The sequence below is a fragment of the Haemaphysalis longicornis genome, unplaced genomic scaffold (assembly GCF_048455015.1).
Source record: "Haemaphysalis longicornis isolate Haplotype H1 unplaced genomic scaffold, Haemaphysalis longicornis Haplotype H1 scaffold_7, whole genome shotgun sequence".
Lineage (NCBI taxonomy): Eukaryota > Metazoa > Arthropoda > Arachnida > Ixodida > Ixodidae > Haemaphysalis > Haemaphysalis longicornis.
The window spans coordinates 190,852,145-190,866,800 of record NW_027526422.1 but is presented as its reverse complement, the minus strand read 5'-3'; the positions used below and the strand labels follow the sequence as shown (position 1 = coordinate 190,866,800).

General features: G+C 47.7%; 1 protein-coding gene across 1 annotated transcript in view; it reads left to right on the top strand.

Annotated features, from left to right (window-relative positions):
* LOC144145649 (uncharacterized) overlaps positions 1 to 14,656 on the top strand; it is a 68,557-nt gene that overhangs the window by 46,110 nt on the left and 7,791 nt on the right. Inside the window, exon 4 of the mRNA XM_077677317.1 lies at positions 533 to 562. Coding sequence (XP_077533443.1) covers positions 533 to 562 — 30 coding nt within the window. The remainder of the gene's footprint in view (positions 1 to 532; positions 563 to 14,656) is intronic.

Sequence of the window (14,656 nt, the reverse complement as noted above, 5' to 3'; positions counted from 1 at the left end):
GCTTTTCTGATTTAGGCGAAAACAGAAAACCCGAGTTAGTTGGTGCAAATTAATCCGGAGGCATCTCCTACGGCTCGCCTCATACTCCACGTGTAGCTTCGAAGCGTTATATCGTACAATCACAATCAATAAAATTATGCATCTAGTGTGCCTGAATTGCCCGGAATAAGAGCCTAATAAACCGCATGCGCAGGGATCGTTTCAAACAAAGCTAGCCTCTTCAAAACATTCACAATTCGTTTTTTTTTAATTTTGAATACGACTACAGTTAGTAATAAACAAGACAGTATAGCCGAAGTGCAGCCCGTATGATATTACAGTAGTACGTGTTTTTCCAACTAATATCACGAGTAGTATTCAGCTGAAGTTGTTTTAGTTACACGATATGCTCATCGTTAACTAGTTGTGTTTGACGAAACTGTAAAAACGTTTTATCAACATGTAAAGTAGAAGTTTTAGCGTTGAGAGCCTTCTGTATTGTAGATACGTTTTATATAAATAATAATTGTCCGCCTGTTCGTTTTATTTTCAGATCACCACAGGCAGGAATCATGGCTTCAAGGTATAACAGTTAGTCGCAGGACATATTGTAAATGTCTCAAATTGCACAATTGCACTCGTTTATATTGCACTGCTCAAAATAGTTCTCGCTTTTACACTGACCCTTTTCTAAGTATAAAGGATTTTCAGCGAACTCGAAACAAAATAGAGGGCAGAAAACAGCTTACAAACCGCTCTGCGAATTCCCGAGTTGCATTAATTTCGTTGGTGCTTGAAATTTTCACCAAAACTGTCGATGTCATAAAAATACAGAAAGTCGATTTATGTGATTTACAATTGCACGGTAGTGCTGAGAAGAACGATTTTGTGCCTTTTTTTCGTGCCCCACTACCATGATTCATAGGACGGCAGGCTCACTCACGAGCGTGCTCACACCCCCTTAACCACTCTTGAGTGAGAGGTGAGTGAGCGTCGCCATCCTTTTTGGACTGGCGAGTGTGAGTGCGACGGAGTGTGAGCCCCCTGCGCAGTGAGCCTCACTCACCAGTTGCGAGTGCGAGAGCAACTCGCGGTGAGCCTCGCTCACCACCCGCGAGCGCGAGTTCTACTCGCGCCAGTTGCGGGGTCAGCGCGGTGAGCGTAAATACTGCGCTTGTACTCGCTGTTGGCTGTCGCAGGAGCCACTCGCTCTGATGGGTGTTAAGAGCGGGATTGATTTTAGCTTTTAAAGCGTCATCATCATCATCATCATCACAACCACCACCGCCACCATCAACCTATCTACGCCCACTGCATTGCAAAGGCCTCTCCAATTAATCTCCAACAGCGACCAATTTATCCCCGCGAAATTTTCTGTCGCATCTGCCCATCTAACTTTTCTTCCGTCCCATGCCACGCTTGCCTTTTCTAGGGATCCACTCTGTTGCCTTTAATGACCAGCGGTTATCTCGCATTCGCATTACATGCCCACCCCACGTCCATTTCTTCTTAATTTGTGCTACAGTTTAACCCTGCTTATACTTCCCCCGGACCTACGACGACCCATTTTTACGACGGATCACCGCAGTCCCGGCCAACTCACCATACAAACAATGCATTAAAAACCCCGATTATCTGTAGGAAGACCGCGTTATAGTTTTTTTCTGCAACACTGTTTACTCGCCAAGCTTGAATCATCTGAACTATTAGGCGTTGCTTGTTCTTGTTGCAAACAAAAACAGCTGTGTTGAGCACTGTGACTTAAAAGCGACTTCACGGGACCGTTGAAAGGGTGCCATACCAAATATGGCAATGCAATTTTTTTCATTTCCGCCTTGTACTATCGTTCGTTTCGCTTGGCCTTAGCAGTTTCACACTCGCCTTTTCCCCCCTCAGCTTGCACTGCCACGTCGGGCATAGCGCTGGGCGCTATGCTTGCGGGTTAGATGGATGCCATGGGGGGAGGGGGGCAAAACATAGCCGTGCCTTCTTTTATAAACTTGGTATTTCAGCTAGTTTTTCGTAAATCACGCGAGAACGTGCTAAATAAAAACAAGTTCGTAGCTCACCTGTCGCGTGAGACAGTCTACTAGGCCGGCATTTACCCGCACCCCGGTCGTACGACGCCCCGGTCATACGACACGTTCTTGTCGTCCGTTGGAAGTCGTATTATCAGGGTCCCTCTGTAATATGTCCTTAACACGAGTTTGTTCCCTGACCCACTCCGCTGTCTTGTTGTTCCTAATGCTACACCTATCATCTTCTGTTCCATTGCACGCTGAGTAGCTGGAGGGGGGTTGGGAAATATGTCGTCACTGAACACCTGCTATGGGCACCCTAGAAACATTTCTCTGGTGGCGTGTGCTTTAGGAATATTATTTGAATAGCCTTCTGACGTCGTAATGCACTAATACTGTGTGGTTTCATGGCTCATGGAGGGTCTGCCGCAGACACTCGCTTGCCAGATAGGATGAGTAGTGAGCGCTAGCGCGAGTCATTGCGAGTGGTGACGGCGAAGGGTGAGCGTGAGTGAGTACGAGTGGTGATGGTGAGTGGTGAGCGTAAGCGCGGGTGAGGCCGAGTGGTCATGGCGGGTGGTGAGAGTGAGCGCAAGTGGGTGCAAGCGGTGGAGGGCGTGTAGTGAGCGTGAGTACGAGTTGGTATAGGCCTCCTGCGCTGCCCAGGGGGCGCTGCGCAAGCGGCTTCCGGGCAGTACTTCCGGGTAGTACAAAGCAGCGTGGGTCCCATAGGATCCCGTGTTGACAGAAGCAAAATGAGCTCGACTCTCTCGAATATTTTGCGACGTGGTCACCAGCTCATCCCCGACGCGTCCGATCTATTTCAGCGATCAACTTGACATTAGAAGGAAAAGCTTCGCAGCGCTAAACACGTTTACACCGCCGACGAAAATACCGTGACCGGGATGGCGTCTGCTACTCGCATGTTCACCGATCGATGGTCGTACGAAGTAAAATTTTAAGTGAAATTTCTAGTTTAAACGAATACTCTAGGTGACAAAGACTTCTGAAAAATAGCCGATCAAAAAAGAAGAGTGACGCAATCGGCGATGATCGCGCTTTAAAAAGCCAGCGACTCCGGCGGACCGCAGGCTCGCCTGCTGCGGTGCGCCGCTCTTTTGCGTACCTGCACACCATGCGTGCACTTTCATTAAGCAGTGTTCGTTTGCGTCGCCGTTACGAATACATGGTGCTGCGTTAGCTTGCGTTTTGTTGCGTGTCTCAGTGACAAAATGCCGCGACCGTCAGAAGCGTGAAATCTGTTTTGCGATTCCGAAATTAGTGGCCGTAAAACAAAGTGGTCGGGCGAACTAAGAGGCCGCTCGCTTTCCTTGTTTGCTCTCATTTTACTTAATTATGCTCTTGCAGCATACATTTCCAGTTCACACTTAATAGCCTAGAATGAGGGTCAGCAACGGCCGCGTTCCATGCAGCCGACACGGCGGAGGGCTGGATAGGAAATCGGGGGGGGGGGGGGGAGGAGGCTTTGAATGCAAAGAGAAACAATTCAGCGAATTTCTAATAATATGTGACAATAATCTGGCGAAGTGTGAAGATAAGGGGGAGGTGGGGGCAATTCAACTGGAGGACGCCAATTCTCTGTTCTTGTCTCGCTGTCTAACTCCATTTGAAGTCAAAACTGTCGTGTCGGCGTTCAGATTCGACGACCCCTCCACTAGAAAACCAACACAGTCAGTGATGATCGTATATAAATATTCGGGGCCCCGCGCCCTGTATGCGGCTGCGTTATGTTATGGTGTACGTGTTATGTGATGTTATAGAAGTACACATCTCTGCAGGCAGCGGGCGTGTGATTTGGTGCGTGCTTTGCTATTTCTTAATTTGTTTATTTAATTGGCGCTATTGCCCAACCTACTCGCTAGTATACAGGTACCCTACCGTTCGTAAATCGTGCGGCGTAAAACGTTACGAAAGAATAATTTAGTTTGCGAAAATACGAAACAAAATTTCCACTCGTTTCAAAAGCGGTGCCAGGCCAGCGGTGTCAGCTGAGTCGGCTGCGCAATTCTTGCGTTCGCTTGCATGCTCCCGATGAAGCAACGTTTTGCAGTTACCTCAGGATGTAAGATGAGCAGCGTTCCGTGTTTATGCTACACGTGAACTTTCCTTTGTCGACCGCACGCAAGAAGAAAAAAACTGTAACTGTCGTCAAACAGTTAAACCACCCGACCTGGCGATACTGTCCCACGCCGCGACCACCGCGACAGCTTGGTCAAAAGAAAGCCGACAAATCGGCTTCTTTTAGCGGATATCATTTTGTTTAGCCTCTGCAGCTACTTCAAGGGCTATTTCGTACAGTATGCAGTCATTTAACCACGCCACAAAGCGCCACAACCAACTTTCACTCTGGCTTGTAATTGAAAACACATGGAGGGCGGCGAGGGTCGTCTGCTTTTGTACTACCCAGAGGCGTCGGCCGCTAGGGGCGCTGCATGTCGCCAAAACTCCAGCGCAGGAGGCCTATACCAAGGCTGCGTGTACGTATTGGCGGTGAGATGTTTGAGTGGCGCCCCCTGGCTCTGACGTCGGCTTAGGGACTCGCTCCGCTGTCGTCTGCTACATTCGCGCCGCTGCTACACCCGCGCCGCGGTCATCCGCTTGTAACTGGCAGCAGTGCCTGTACTGGAAATCGCCCGCTTTGATGCTTTGGTGCTTTAAAAAGCGTATTTTCAGTCAGATTCTGACAGCTCTGAATAATTTCATGCATTATCCCCCACAAGTTTACAACACACGAAGAGAGAGAGAACGACTTTCATAGAGCATCGCTCAGACGATCGTGCGTACCTCGTCCTATCTAGCGTATTTGCGAGTTTCAGTGCTCAGAGCTCCTCGATAAGTATTCAAAATGCGTAGGCTTCCCTAAACTGTTTCTGAGATGCTCTTATGAAGACTCGGCAGTCTAATGCTATACGCACCAAGCAGCGGGTCGCACAGCAGGAAATAAAACGGATGTCTTCTATTTCTTTCGTTGTTGTTGACTTGTGTTAGATGAATGTTTTTTTCTGTGCCCAACTCATTAATTTTTCTGCACCATCCCAAACGTCCTAGGAGGTTTGGGGATGTTTCCGAGGCTCACAAAGTTCGTGTGGATATTTTCTTCGGGCTGTAAGGTATACAGCACCTTCTTCAGAAATGGGATTTCCTTATGGCTGCGCACAAAAGTACATACTCGCAGCGTGCGTTGTTTATTCACATGCAAATGCAATGAGAAGGTTTGTGCTATATGCGCCACCGCGAAACGGCTCAGATAGCGTTGTCCTCAGTACTCGAAGGCGGCTTTTGTCCGCCGAATTTCTATCGAACCATCGTTATCGTAACGAACTCAATCTCAACCCGAACAATTATGTCATTATTACGGTGTTGAAGGCTTGATATACTTGCTAACGAACGCAATAAATAGTATACATGCCGGTCTTCAGTATAACACAATTCGAAACCGATGAGTATGTCCAAACAGCTCTTTATTGTTTTCCAACCCCTTCAGTCGCACAGAACAAATCCTGGCCTACTCGGGATGACGGTCGACGAATTGAAGAAAATTACTCTTACTCTCTCGTCTTGGACTGAGGAGCCTGCCCACTAACCAGCTCGATTTTAGTGTTAAAGTTTTCTCCTCCTCCTCGTCCTCCCCCTCTGGAGTGCTGTTTTACTATAACGCCTATCTGAATATTGGTATATGGCTGTGGCAAATGTAACGAAATATCCCTCCAAATCTGAACAAACATAGTCTTACTGTATTTTTGCCATACAGGTAACTCGTTTTGCTCAATAAGCCCCCATACTGGTTAGAAGCCTGGTATAAAACCAGCACGCGCCTATACACACAGCAGGTTATTTGGAAATCAACCTACATTATTTGTGCCCATATTGCATGTCGGCACACTTTAATGCCGTGACAACGTAAAGTTACTTGATACAATAGTTTTGAGCGTTAGGTAAGGTTGCCAAATCTGTTTTGGTTGCCAAACCAAATCTGTAAGGTTGCCAAAACTGAAGAGGGACAGAGTCCTCGTCAGGCGATTTAGCCTTTAGTCTCTGTCCCTGTAGCACACGATGTATTTTGGTTTCTTCCAATAAAGGATTGATTGATTGATTTTACCTTACATACGATTAGCTGGAATCGTAATGCCTTCTGCCAAAGCCGACACAGCCCCGAAGGCTTGGAATTTGTTTTGGTCTTCCATTTTCGTTGTTGTCGGTTGTCAGACTCCGGCTGTTACCTTTGTTCGAAAGATTGCTGAATACAGAAACTGACGCCTAGCTCCGACTCTTTGCGCTCCGCACAGGACCAGCTTCGCAGCAATGCATGGGCGACGCCGGCAATGTTTTTTCCGGAGCGGTATCAAAAAACTATACTTAAAGTCACGCCTTGAGATAGTTTATGCGATTTTAAGTTTTTTGTTACCAAAAGAAGTTTCGCATACGCAAGATCTGCTACGGACAAGCACAAAAAGTCAACCGCGCGCAAAGAAACAGCAGAGAGAGCGAGCCCGAGTGAAGCAGACGACAAACGCTAGAATCCCTAAGCCGACGTCACAGAGGCGCGCTCCGCAGCGCCGCCCGTGGTTGCGCTCACCGCCAATACCAAGGCTGCGTTACGTAAGCCCACGGGTCTAGCCGCAAATTTGAATTTCTTTTTCGTGTTTTTAGATGAAAGTGCACGCGCACGTGAGAATAGTAGGCAAATGCTCACGTACTATCATTTAGGTACACGAACACCGGAGTACCTAGGCTCGTTTTCACGCTATGCATTGGGGGCGCTTCCATGAGGAAACAACAGATGGCGCCACGCATATAGCTGAGTGCACCAAAATGACTGAAGTTAGTTTACCCGCAACGAGACTGCAAAGATTAGGAGCTCCCTTGACGTCGTTCTCGCTGCGGCGGCGTTTCCGCTAGACGTTTTGTAGGTGAATTAAAAGGTTTCACAGCCCATTCACTTGGTTTAATTACATCACACGCCCAGGCCCCATGGTTGGCGCGCACAGAGCGGCAGCCTGAGGATCTTTCAACACTTTGTTTTTTTCGTATGCGCCGAAAGCGCGGCAAGTGGCTTGTGCGGCCGCGGTGATTCATTTGTAGGTTTTAGTTTTCTTGCTAGATCACATCGTTGTCTCACTCGCTTCCGGCCTCGTTTTGTGTCAAGCAAAACGTCATGAAACAGCGCGAGGGATAAAATGCGTGTCTGCATTGGCAATTTCTTGGCAATTAAAGCATCTTTCGCCGCCGAATAAACGCTGAGAGGGATACCGGCAGTTTAACTCTTGTTTGAGCCCAATTTGCTAGTTGCCTTCAGTTTCCCTGTAATCCTTTTAGTCCACCATTTGATTTCACCGTTTTATTCCACCATATTATTCCACCAGCGTGAAAGCAAGTACGTTACTTGCTTGCTTCCGTGGTACATTAAAAACAACTCCCCATTCCGGCCCGATCAAAGTGGACGAACAGCAAAGCTTTTTCGCACACCACACGAATTCACAAAAAGATTTAGGTGCAAGTTTCAAAAGAGATGTCTTGGGCGTTGACGGCAGTCACACCTGAGAAAGACACACGCATTCAGGCATATACAGTAACACTGTTTGCCCGAACTCTCATACATATAAAAATTCGCTAAGCCGAAATTTCCCGCGGCACCGAACCATTTTCTATACGTCCCGCGTATTTGTTGCCCTTTATTTTGAAGTATTTTTAGCCAAAGTGCGGATATCTGGGAATATTGACTGATTGTGGAACGATAATGTCGTCCCCGCGGACCGGTTCACAAAATTCGCGCGATGCTGCCGCACCTAAGTCCCTCGGTATTTTTCTCGTTTAGCCATTGCCTACCACAAAGCCGATGTTTTCCCAAACCCGACGTCTGAGCCTAGAGGCATATCAACCTTGTCAAGCAACCCTGTGGCACGTCATGTGGCACCCAGCGGGTGAACGTCTTTTGTATGTTTTTTTTCTTCTTTCAAACCTTTATGGAAAGCAAGATTGGAAGCCGCTGTTGAAGATCCTGTAAGTGGTAGCGCCTTTTTTTGCAAAGAACTCGATATTTCACGGCAATTTTCCCAACTTTGCTTATCTCAAAAATCCGCGAATCTCGAAAAAATTCTCGGTTTTTTCTACATCGAGATAACGAGGTATAACTATCCTTTCATTTCAAATTTAGTGTTTTTGAAAATGGTGCCTAATAATCAACTTAGACACTGAAAATGCATATCCAACCGATGATGCGTCTCAGGTCAGGTAAAAATCATGTTTTGAATGCACTGCGACTTACGGCGTTACACTTCCTAATAGCACACATACCGGGAAGTTCGTTTTTTAACGTCGCTCGTTTTGGCGCCGTATCAATCACTCGCTACGTAACGAAATGCCTGCGTGATACGTTTACAAAGGCGCAGCGGTGATATGCGGTTGCTTCGGCCTTGTGCCTTTGCATTTTGTTGGATATTTCATGCACAATTGTGTCTTTCTCTCTCACTTTTAACAGCAGAGATGTTTATGCCGACCTTCGTCCATCTCTCGCACCAAAATACCTCGAAGCTTCAAGAAAAAGATTTGGTTAGGCAAGTCCCGGGAATCGTACCTGGTACCGTTACCCCGTGAAACCGGCAATAGAACCACTGGGCCACCCCATAGGCCCGAGGGGTACGTAGCTACAGCGGCGGGGAACAATAACATGTGCCGCCAGCTGAAAATAACAAATGTGATTCCAGTGTTCTAAATTGAACCGGGGTCCCTGACGTCATGAGACTGGCGTCCATCCGATTGCGCTATCATCGGATTCCGTGCCCAAAGCATTTCCTTTGGGTTCGTAGCAAGAGCGTTGACTTTGGACAATTGGCCGCGGGTTATAGCGCTTGCTAACGCCGTCCATTTTGGGAAAGGTGTGAAAGCTGCATGCCGACCAAACGATCCACGCCTGCCAGATATGGAAAATCTTCACCGGCCAGTTCCGAAATAATTGTGAGCTGCAACAGTCGGGTCTCCGACGGCGGGAGAGGTGCCGCCAGCTCGGCTGTTTATCCAGCCTTGCACTGCGAGAGCAAACTGCGCCAATTTTTAAAGCAAGGCTTTCCAGCTCTACCAGCCAGCGGTTCTTTCGTGGCGTGCCACTACCAACTCCCAACGCCTCGAAGAAGTCGGCGTTGTGAGGGAGCAGCAGGAAGGTTTCACCCACGGAGCACACTAGAGATAGCGCTGCGAATTTAACCAGCGTTCCCCGTCTACTCACCTTCGGCGGCGTCGGCATTTCGGCTTTGTCATCTGTTTAGCGACGGCTGTTTTGGGCCAGTTTCGTGCATCTTCGCGTTCATTGCGCAGTGCCTTCGCAGGGCTTGATTAACTTGCTCGACAGCCCCTCCAGGGTAAGCTGCACCCGACGGAATTAAGTGGTCGTGCGGCAAACATACGTTAAGTATTTGTTCACCTGGCAAGAAAACGAAATTTAGAGACGACATACAGACATCTGGCCGCTACAGAAGTGCTACCTTTCGCGCACTGCCTGCCACAAATGGCACTCCGTTTTCTAAATTGGTGATTACCGTTTCGGTTGTGTTTTAGGAGGTATTAGAAAAGGCGAAAATAGCCACTGGTTCCTAAAAAATGCCATTATAAAAGTTCCCTCAGTTTTCTCGCAATTCTCAAAGATACCAAACTAACTACACTGGAAGCCCGTTAATACGTCTTTCACCGGACCGGGAAAACAAAACGTACCAGCCGGGAAAACGTAAGAGTGAGGAATGCCACGAAAATGGGCCGGCGTCTAGCTGGCGTTGCAACATCGCCCACTACCTAGAGCTCCATTGTTGCCATCACGTCACGTATTGACTCTGTTCTGTCAACTTGCGTACATATTTTAGGGGAACTGTGAAGTCTCGGTGCGGTTTGTTGAGGTGCTGCCCGCCGGGCTGCCTTTCGAGGTTGCTTCGGCAGCGCAAAGTCCATGCCGCGGTATTTATTCTAGACGCCCTGGGATCTTGACGGATTGGAAGCGTGGGGAAGTGCCATTCTACGGAAAAACTTCAAGGTTACGTCACAAACATATGGCTGTGACATTCATTGCGAGCCTTCAGACATCGTCAACTGTTGCGAACACATCGTGAACGGTCAAACTAAGGATTCAGCGAGGCAGGTGGACCCTGAGGGAAAACGCGGTGCCCCGTATTTTGCCTAACTTGCCTGAGAACCTGTCAAAACAAACACGCCAATGTCATGCAGAAAACCACCGAAACGGAGTGTTGCGTTCTTCCAAAATAATGGGCCTTTTTGCTACAAAACAGGTGCAAGTGACGGTATGGGTGGTGTAGAAAGCACTGAGAGTAGAAAGGAAGGAGAAGCAGACGACGCGCCGAGACCTATTGTAACTAAGGGCCCTAAAATCTCAACGCTAACCGCAGCGCCACCGCCTGGTCGGCGTGAGCACCGGCCCGCGCCGCGGTACTGGAAGGTCGCGCTCTTCCCGGTTGACCTAATCTAAACACGCAGCGCAGCGTCATTACAACAGTGGGGTGGCGCTAACAACCCGCACTTGTGGCGTTCCGAAGTGAAACTTTTTAGAGCGGCCCAACTGGCCGCCCGGAGAGGTGCTCGTTTCACGCAGAAAATAGCGGCGGCGCTGTAGTCAACAACCACTGTAAGCAGCGGCTGGTCGGGAACCCCGCCGGGACTGCAAGCGCTGCTGCTTTACACGCGGAGCGCTCGAAATTTGTTTTACGGGTTGGTCCGACTGCTTAAATGTATATAGATACAATGAACTATGGGTAACGAAATGAAAAATAAACGCTGTGGTGCATTTTGCGTGGATTTAGCCTTTTCCGCTCTACAATAACAGAAAAAATTACGGATTTTTCTTTCGGGCAGCATTCCTAGATGATTGTAAATAAAGTAATTGAAGTGACATTTTTGCTATGACAACTTCCCATCAAAAAGCATTTTGCGTGAAATTACCTGATATAAACCATTTCATGATTGCTTCATGATCGTGTCCTTAGTGTGTTGTTTGATGAACATAATTGGCCGACACAAATGACAAAAAAATATGAGGACTGGGATGGTGGCTTCTCAGAAAAAAATTTATTTATTGTGTTGAAATTTACGCCCGGACTGCAGATATGAGGGTAAATATCATCAGTTGTGTTTGTTTGTATTGCGTGAGTTATTATTATACCAGCGCGCAGTGGCCCGCTTGTGATAATTAGGGATCAACGTGGTGTTATAATGCTGTCGCCTGGCCGAAGAGGTGACACGCGAAAGCGCGATTTTTTTAACTAAAAAGGGGTTAGCCCATCGATTAGCTCAGTTGTCCCAATAACCGTCTTTCATAGAACTGTTCCCTCAACATTTTATTAATCGCGATTCGGCCAAGAAAGGGGTTGAATCAAAAAAGCACAAATTTCATTCACAATTTCGCTGTGACTACAAAAACACCCACATAAAACCAAAGCAAAACATAGATTACAAAATATATTGACCGCCACAAAAACGAAATATAGCAAGTGAATTCATACACAAAGTCTACTATGGAGGGAAAGGTTGAAGAACGCTAACATGGAGGTTTATATCAACAGAACTGGAACAAAATACACATTTTGTTTTCATTTTCAATTGCCCAGCAAATGAAATGTAACATGGGAAATCATGCACAAAGTCTGCGGTAATGGTTTAGGCACGCTAACATGGAGATTTAAAGTGACATTTCCGGCCAACGCACTTTCAGAACTTTTCCTCGGTCATTAGCGGCGGCTAAGTTTAAGCTGTTACGCCCACCTTAGCATGCAATAACGGAACTCGTTTAAACCTTATATATAAAAGTGAATCCGTGTCACAACGTATACAGAACCCAACCAAATTTGCAGACAAGAGCTCACTGTGCTCGTCGCACCCAACGACCCAAAAGGTGTTTGTTGTGAATAAGGGCCAGCACATCCATAAGGCTGTCAAGGTGGAGCTCCTTGTCGCTGAAGCAACCGGTAAAGACGTCCTAGAAATTGCTAATAAACTTCAAAAAATGCTCGAAATGGTTCAGAATTCCGCCAAAATTACAAGAGGTATTAAACACAGCGGCATCTTCCCGTAGCGTGCAGGAAGCAGCAGCTGGTCTACAGAACGGGCACTTCGTTTTCAGTACACACTTCCTTGCCGAGTGCCTGCGATATAGTAGGTTAATAAAATAAGAAAGCCCACTAACGATTAGCAAAGTTGTCCCAATTTCCGTCTTTCGTAGAACTATTCCCTCAACATTCTATTAATCGCCATTCGGCAAAGAAAGGGGTTGAATCAAATAAGCACAAATTTCATTCACAATTTTGCTGCGACTACAAAAACACCCACATCAATGGTAGGGGTATCCCGGAAGAAGGCTCTTAGCATTTTAGTTCCAAATAGGAACTTAAATTTCGGAGCCTATAGAGTGTGCGCCTCGCCGCTTTTTGCTTCACGCGCCGAGCCAAGAAGGGGAAAGGAAAAACATTCCTGGTGCCTGTCCGTCAAGTTCAACCCTCGTTAACTCGAACTCTGCTATCTCAAAATATCTCAAGTCGCTACCTTCTCTCACCGTGTATACGTATTCACCTCCTGTAGGCGCTACGCATTTTCCCACGTTATCTCGAAACGTTTTTTTTCGGAGGACCACGAATACCTCGGAATACTGGCAGAGAGGACACGAGGCAAAGTCTGCTACAGGCAGCTGATAAGGCCCCTGTTCGAATGCATAGCTCCCACTACGCGACGAACACGGTCGTGAAGTGCAATTTTACGCGGTCACGCGTCCCGCTTACCAGAATGCTGTCTGACGCGTACATCATCGAGATTTCTGTGGACGACGCAGCTGATCATGTGGACGAGGATGATTCCCCAGAAGTGCCTGCAATGGCAGAAACAACGTACATGCTGCGTCTGCTTTCTAACAAGGTAGAGTGTAGCGGTGGCGACCAAAAATTGATGCGATGCATTGACAAGCTCGAGTAAGTTTTTTTAGGATGCAGGTGCGAACGCTGAACAGCCGAGCGCAGCACAGTTCTTTCTTCTGCAATATTAAAAGTTTCTTTTTCCTGCCAAATATTGTGCCTTTATTACGAAATTTCCCCTGTGCAACAGTGGTTTTGTTAGCAGCACTAGCTGTTATTTAGGAGACAGGACCACAAATTATCTGCATTTGACTTAACTCGAAACTCCGCGCTTATCTCAAAATTTTCAGCTAATTTTACGACTTTCAGTTTACGAGAGAATACTGTGTATCAACAACGTTTCCAGTATACAGATAAAAAATGAGGGAGTATTTTTGGAGGGGGCGGGTCCATAATTTTATGTCGGGTCGTACTAGTTGAAAGTTTGCTCAAGCTGAGTCATAAGGTTGTGCGTCTACCTTCTAAATTATCTGACCGAAGGCACGGGTTAGATTCGCGGCCGCGGTGACCGCTTTTGTAATGGAGGATCAAAGCGAAAAACGCATGTGTCTTGGAGATTTCGGCGCGCGATAAAGGTCCCCAGGTGGTCAAAATAATCTGGAGCCATCCACTACCGCTCGCGTTATCGCCTGTGCAGCGCGGGCGCGTTAAACCCCATAATCCAAAATAAATCCGCTGCGCAAGAAAAAAACCGCAGCGAGCAACACAAATCTTGCCGCGCACAGGCTGGGAGCTCGAGCCGGGAAGCGCCGGCTGTTCAGTGGTCGTCGACAGCAGCGCCGCCGCTATACCGGTTTTATTTTCTGCGCGAAAGTCCACCCGGCGGAACAATGGGAGAGGCGCTCCGCTCGGGCCACTATAAAACGTATAGTACACCCTAGCGAAACTTCTGTTGTAAGTACATTGATGATGGTGGTAGTACTTTCGATGAATGGCATCTAGTGACGGCCTCTCCAACCCGCTCGCGGCTTCTTGTATTTTCCTCCATGTTGTAGCCAGCCCATTACAATGGCGGTGCCCAAGCGGCTTCGGAGTGTCAGGTGGCTCGCATCATACGGGAACTGGCCCACAGTTGCGACGTTACAGCGGCGTTCGAAATAATGATATCTTATGTGAGCTATGTCGGTACCGATGACAAGCAACGTAACAGCCAGGAAGACGCAACGGTGAGGGGTGAGGAACGTAACAGCGGGGTTCTACTGCAGTTTAAATCGCTATAAATGGGAATCACTAAGCTCCCACGCCGCATTGTATCGGTGTGTGCGCTTGTGTCGCGTGGTGTGGTAACCCCAAGATAGCACATCAGGATGGCCAGGTTCCGGTGTCTCACCCTTGGAAAGACGCTCTTCTCCGTTTTGTTTCTCTGGAATGACGGCCCCGCCACTCCAGCCCGGCCGTGGACGACAGTGCTATTCCGTTAAGGACGCCACTCTCGCGAATTCCAGGTAACGGCTGGAAGGACCTCTGGTTTCGCTATTTGTAGAGCCACGTGTGTGAATTCTAGTGACGAAGCCTGCGCAATTGTTGTGGGTGTCGTTTAATGCTTTGCTTTCCAAACACCTTCACAGCGTGAATTGGAGCCATTTTTTGGGGACGTATTTCTGCTCTGGCCCGAGCGGCGATACGTGTATCAAAATGTATCAAGGTAGACCTTTCAAAAATCGCTTTCGCTCATTGTGTCCCCGAGAAAACACTGGAACTCTCTCGAACTAAGCGGCCGTAACGCCGCTTACTTGCCGGCGC